The sequence below is a fragment of the Austrofundulus limnaeus genome, unplaced genomic scaffold, assembly GCF_001266775.1.
Source record: "Austrofundulus limnaeus strain Quisiro unplaced genomic scaffold, Austrofundulus_limnaeus-1.0 Scaffold27, whole genome shotgun sequence".
NCBI classification, from domain to species: domain Eukaryota; kingdom Metazoa; phylum Chordata; class Actinopteri; order Cyprinodontiformes; family Rivulidae; genus Austrofundulus; species Austrofundulus limnaeus.
Genome location: NW_013952429.1, coordinates 109,819 through 116,627, shown reverse-complemented (window position 1 = coordinate 116,627; position 6,809 = coordinate 109,819). Strand labels below are relative to the sequence as shown.

At 39.1% G+C, this 6,809-nt stretch overlaps 1 protein-coding gene across 3 annotated transcripts in view; it reads left to right on the top strand.

Moving 5' to 3' along the window:
• The window catches only part of epb41a (erythrocyte membrane protein band 4.1a), a gene marked incomplete in the record, with an annotated part of 93,837 nt that extends 88,292 nt beyond the window's left edge, over nt 1–5,545 (top strand). For all 3 annotated transcript variants that reach the window (XM_014004849.1, XM_014004848.1, XM_014004847.1), the window contains 2 exon segments: nt 3,604–3,706; nt 4,483–5,545. In XM_014004849.1, the coding sequence (XP_013860303.1) occupies nt 3,604–3,702 (99 nt within the window).
• Between the last annotated feature and the right edge of the window lie 1,264 nt (nt 5,546–6,809).

Sequence of the window (6,809 nt, the reverse complement as noted above, 5' to 3'; positions counted from 1 at the left end):
TGTCTGAACTGTTAATGGTTGAGTGTGGGCATGTAGAGGGTAGAACCTGAGGCGGGACCTCGTGCGCAAACTCTGACGTGTGGCTGTGATTTATAAATGAAAGATGCGCAGAAACGTGCGTACGTACGGTTTTATAAATCTGAATTTTTTTTGGCGTACGCCATTTCTGCCTTTTGGCCGTACGTTCACTTTTAGTATGGTTTCCATGCAATCCTTTATAAATGAGACCCCTGACCTGTGCCCTCATGACTGCAAGCAAGGCCCTGATCCATCCTTCACTTGTGAACAAAACTGTCAGATAGAACTCTTCCACTTAAAGCAACAAATCACCATGCAGGGTGGAGATAGTGCCTGTTTCCATCAGTCCTTGTGCAAAAAGCATCCTACATCCTGGACATTCACTAGTCCATCACAGGGCCACTTGATGATGTTCTCACTCACACAGTAAAAATTTAAAGTTAGTAAATAACAGCTATGTTTTCATTGTGTGGGAGGAAACCAGAGAAAACCCACACATACATATGGAGAACATTCAAAATTCACACAAAATCTGGCTTCTTATCAGGAGGCGACAGCTCTAACCACCGCTCCACCATGCTACCTGGGCTGTGGTGAGTGGTTAGACGAGTCATCCTGGACTGGAAGTTTACCGGTTCGATCCCCCGTTCCAGCTGTGTCAGTCATTGTGCCCAGTGCAGAGCAGCCCCACCTCTATCAGTGTGACCCAGGGCAGCTGTGGCTACACTGTAGCTTACCACCTTCGCTGTGTGAATGTCTGAAGTGTTAAGCGCCTTGGGGTCCAAGTGGACTTGTTAAGGTGCTGTAAGTTCAAACCATTTACCTGTTCCAATAAATCTTTGTTCAAAGGAAACAAAGGAAATAAAATCATGAAGACCAGACATTTGTTTTTATTTCATTATAAGGGCTGCAACGATGCAGAAGATTCACAATTCAGTTTGGTTCAATACTTTAGTCTCACGGTTCGATATTTTTTCAATACAAAGAAAGATCCACGCCCATCTTAACTTGTAATTTATTGAGTTTAATTATGAACATTTGTTTAACCTTAAAAGTACAGTTTTTAAATTCAGAGTTGTAAAGTAACTAAGTACAAGTACTTTGTTACTGTACTTAAGTAGAATTTTTGTGTATCTGTACTTTACTTGAGTAATTATTTTTCAGCGTACTTTTTATTTTTACTCATTACATTTTTACACAATTATCTGTACTTTCTACTCACAACATTTTTTAAAAAAGGTAAGAAGTAGAAAGTTGTTACTCCTATTGTATTCTGAGTTGTTGTTACTTAAAAAAATCCTACCCTGATAAATAGTGTCTCCTGGATAGAGTGAATTTAACTGTGGTTGGATGAGAAACATAAATATAAACCATTCTGACACACTATTAGCTTGTACACAACCCATCACAGCTGCACACTGTTAGAAAAAATATTTTTTGGAGAAGTCACCTCCCAGTAAATGTCATTTTGGAAAATCTAACTGCTCACTTTTACTCAGTACTTTTACTTTTAATACTTAAGTAGATTTTGTGTCAGAAATTTACTTTTGATACTTAAGTACAAAAAATATCAGATACTTTAAGACTTTTACTCAAGTAATATTTTTAGAGAAGACTTTAACTTTTACCAAAGTATTTTTATGATAAGATACTTGTACTTTTACTCAAGTATCACTTTGAGGTACTTTATACAACACTGTTCAAATTAAATGTTGCTGAAACAGCAAGTTTCTCAGTGGATCTGCGCTAGGTGGAGTAGTCGAACACAGATCCACTGATCCTTTAACACAGAGCATCTTCAGAAGACAAGTTGATAAAGTAAATTTTAAAAATCTGTATTGTTCCAAACATAGTGTGTATTGAACACTTTGATACAGATATATGTACAGGTGCTGGTCATAAAATTAGAATATCATGAAAAAGTAGATTTATTTCAGTAATTCCATTTAAAAAGTGAAACTTGTATATTATATTCATACATTACATACAAACTCATATATTTCAAATGTTTATTTCGTTTAATTTTGATGATTACAAATGACAACAAATGAAAATCTCAAATTCAGCATATCAGAAAATTAGAATATTACTGAAGACCAATAAAAACAAAGGATTTATAGAAATGTTGGCCAACTGAAAAGTATGAACATGAAAAGTATGAGCATGTACAGCACTCAGTATTTAGTTGGGGCTCCTTTGGCCTGTATTACTGCAGCAATGCGGCGTGGCATGGAGTCGATCAGTCTGTGGCACTGCTCAGGTGTTATGATAGCCCAGGTTGCTCTAATAGTGGCTTTTAGCTCTTCTGAATTGTTGGGTCTGGTGTATTGCATCTTCTTCTTCACAATACCCCATAGATTTTCTATGGGGTTAAGGTCAGGAGAGTTTGCTGGCCAATTAAGAACAGGGATACCATGGTCCTTCAACCAGGTACTGGTAGCTTTGGCACTGTGTGCAGGTGCCAAGTCCTGTTGGAAAATGAAATCTGCATCTCCAAAAAGTTGGTCAGCAGCAGGAAGCATGAAGTGCTCTAAAACTTCCTGGTATGTGGCTGCGTTGACCCTGGACCTCAGAAAACACAATGGACCAACACCAGCAGATGACATGGCACCCCAAACCATCACTGACTGTGGAAACTTTACACTGGACTTCAAGCAACGTGGATGAAGTGCCTCTCTTCTTTTCCTCCAGACTCTGGGACCTTGATTTCCAAAGGAAATGCAAAATTTACTTTCATCAGAGAACATGATTTTGGACCACTCACCAGCAGTCCAGTCCTGTTTCTCTGTAGCCCAGGCAAGACGCTTCTGACGCTGTCTGTGGTTCAAGAGTGGCTTGACACAAGGAATGCGACAGCAGAAACCCATGTCTTTCATACGTCTGTGTGTGGTGGTTCTTGAAGCACTCACTCCAGCTGCAGTCCACTCTTTGTGAATCTCCCCCACATTTTTGAATGGGTTTTGTTTCACAATCCTCTCCAGGGTGCGGTTATCTCTCTTGCTTGTACATTTTTTTCGACCACATCTTTTCCTTCCCTTCGCCTCTCTATTAATGTGCTTGGACACAGAGCTGTGTGAACAGCCAGCCTCTTTAGCGATGACCTTTTGTGTCTTGCCCTCCTTGTGCAAGGTGTCGATGGTCGTCTTTTGGACAACTGTCAAGTCAGCAGTCTTCCCCATGATTGTGTAGCCTATAGAACTAGACTGAAAGACCATTTAAAGGCCTTTGCAGGTGGTTTGAGTTAATTAGCTGATTAGAGTGTGGTACCAGGTGCCATCCATTTTGTACCTTTTCACAAGATTCTAATTTTCTGATATGCTGAATTTGAGATTTTCATTTGTTGTCATTTGTAATCATCAAAATTAAACGAAATAAACATTTGAAATATATGAGTTTGTATGTAATGTATGAATATAATATACAAGTTTCACTTTTTAAATGGAATTACTGAAATAAATCTTCTTTTTCATGATATTCTAATTTTATGACCAGCACCTGTATATCTGTTTATTTTTAACTGGACAGTACACACAATTGCACGTTTTATTTTAAACAAGTCTTTTTTTCCTTCTGTTCACACTTCAGGCTTTGGCTCAGGCCATTAAAGAGGCAAAAGAGCAGCACCCAGATATGTCTGTCACTAAAGTGGTCGTTCACCAAGAAACAGAAATCACTCCTGAGTAAGAAGGTGAGTGTCCAAAACAGTCATTACAGTACTAGTTACTGAGAATATTACACAGAACTTCTCTCTTCCTCATTTAACTGATATAAATATCATATCTTGATATTTGTGACCCATCACATCGAAATGAGGATTAAATCTGAAAGTGGTATAAGGAGAAATAGATAAATATAGTGTTTTGATTAAAATGTTAACAAAAAATGCATTTTGTCAAAATATAATGAATAAAAGCCTTCTCAATGTATCAGTTGAATGAACTGTCTGAAATATAATCATAAAACAAAATTTTGAAGCATTTCTTTGAGCAGTAGCAACAAAAAACTTGATTTAGAGGAAAAACGCCTTAAATATTTGAGATTTTCCCTGTGAGTTAGCAAAGCTGTGTTTCTTTTTAGCTGGGGAATCTCAATATTCAAATATAATTTGAGGTTTCCTCTTTATAAGGACATCAAAAATTCCTCATTAAAATGACAAAAATTAGGATTCAGACCAAATATTTATGTATTATTGGAACCAACAAGACAAATTAAGGCATATGTATGGATTTAATTATATCAGAATGATCCAGGTATCAAAATGCAGCTTTTAAAGCCAAGAATCTCGAAATATTATTAGGTAATTTAGACTAAATTTAATTTAATCCTCATTTCGATATGATTGGTGTCACATATATTCACATTTCAGTCTGAAACAGGAAGCTCTGCTTGTTTCCATGTTTTTCTCTTTTTGTTTTATTGTTCATCTTTTTGTCTCTTTCATACAAATAAAAACAACTGCTTCAGCTGGACCTCAGATGCCCCCTCTCCCTCTGACTTGTGTCTCCGTAACAACGTTTTACCTCAGCGGCCCAAGCCCCCCGCCCCCCTCCAGCTGAAAGCCCAGCCCAGACCAGGAGGACCCAGCCTCAGCCCTGATGAAGCTCATCTCCATACGTAGTCACCAGGACTTTCCCAAGACCTTTTTTTAGATTTACCAACAACCCCCCCTCGTGTTCTGTTTTCTGCCAGCAGAACAACTGCTGGTGTTTTAAATAAAATGAAATTTACCAAAAAAAAAAAAAAACAATCTTTCTAGTAAAAGTGGGAGTGCAACATTTTTGGATTTGTTCGCTCCCATTTACATGGAGATAAAAAAAACAATCAAGGGCATTTGGTCTTTTAATCTTGAGAGTACCAGTACTTTATTTTTCTACAGCTTTTCTTACCATCAGGATTGGTCGTCGAGATCTCGAAAGCCGACATTTTTTAACAACGTGTTGAAAAACGACACAGTTCAAGAGATTGGGGGTGAATTTTTCTTGGTGTTCGGACCAAAGCGTCCCTCCCCAAATGTTGTTGGTGATTTTTTTTTCTTGTACAGTAAAATTTTATTTTCCCTCTCAATACAAAAGTATTTTTTCAATTTATGTATAAATAGATTAATTTTATCTAAATGGGGGCTTCAGTTGGGTGGAGTATGACTCCTTTTATCCTATTTAAACATTTGTGAGATGATTTTTACATCCTTGGACTGTTTTAGCTGTTGTTGTTGTTGTTGTTGTTGGTGTTGTTGTTGTGCTTGTGTTACTAAGAGGTTAGAGTTGAACTGTAATTATCTATTCTTTATTTATTTTTCGCCTCTGTATCCTGTGTGTGTTTTACAGGTTAGCTTTATCACTTCCTTGTGTTTTACCAAGTTTATTTATCTTTTCTATTTTCCTACCAACAGGCAGTGCACACTCATCCACACAAATGGTGTTCCAACGTGGTTTTATTTGTTTACGAAATGAAGTTATTGACAAGATGTCTGTTGGTGCTCAAAGTGTTGCAGGAGGTGAACCAGTAAAGTAAATTACACCAAAAGCAACATTTTCTGAAACTGAAAAATAATGGTTCAACCTAGATGTCCTGATGCATCTCAGTAATCCAGGTAAAAAATCAAAAAGAAAAAAATAGTATAGGTCTTCTGGACGGGTTCTTCTCTAATGAAACGTTTCATCTCTCCTCCAAGAGACTTCTTCAGTCTGAGAGTTTCAGGCAAAACTCAGGCTTTTAAGCCCTGCCTCCATGTGACTGATACTCACATRACATGGCTATCGTTGACACCTAATTAACACTTATTGTTAACAGGGGGTGGAGTGATACTGGCAATAGCAGCACTGTAGGAGGGGGACAGCTGAAAACGGAGGCCTCCACCTCTGTTTAATGATGGATGGTCTTTCTTCACAAAGATGGCTTCTTTTACTCCTCTCTCAAACCAACGTTCCTCTCTATCAAGAATGAGAACATCCTCATCTCTGAAAGAGTGACCGCTGGCCTGTAAATGAGTGAAAACTGCAGAGTTCTGGCCATTAGATGTAGCTCGTCTGTGTTGGGACATTCTTTTGAACAGTGGCTGCTTTGTTTCCCCGATGTATAACTGGTCGCAGTCCTCCTGGCACTTAACAGCATATACAACATTGCTCTGTTTGTGCCGGGGCACCGGATCTTTGGGGTGAACCAGCCTTTGCDGTAATGTGTTTTGGGGTTTGAAAGCCACTGGGACATCATGTTTAGAAATTAAACGTCTCAGTTTCTCTGAAACACCCGCAACGTACGGAATAACCACTGGTTTGGGTCTGGGTTTGGGGTCTTCATTTTCACCTGAAGGTTGCATGGAATCCTGTCTGTGTTTCCTGTCTGCTTTCAGGAAAGCCCAGTCAGGATAACCACACTGCTCCAGGGCCTGTCGTGTGTGTGATTTCTCTTTCTGCCTGGCTCCTGGGTTTGTAGGGACACTGTCTGCTCTGTGGTACAGAGTCCTGATCACTCCTAACTTGTGTTCCAGTGGGTGGTGGGAGTCAAAACGCAAATATTGGTCTGTGTGGGTGGGCTTACGATACACGCCAGTTTCCAACCGTCCTCCATCCGAAACCGAGACATCGCAATCCAGGAACGCCAACCTGCCGTTTTTTACATCCTCTCGTGTGAACTTAATATATTCATCCACAGAGTTGATGTGATCAGTGAAATGTTGGACTTCCTGGGCTTTAATTTTAACCCAGGTGTCGTCAACATATCTGAACCAATGGCTCGGTGGCACCCCTGAAAAGGACATCAAGGCTCTCTTTTCCACTTCCTCCATGTACAGG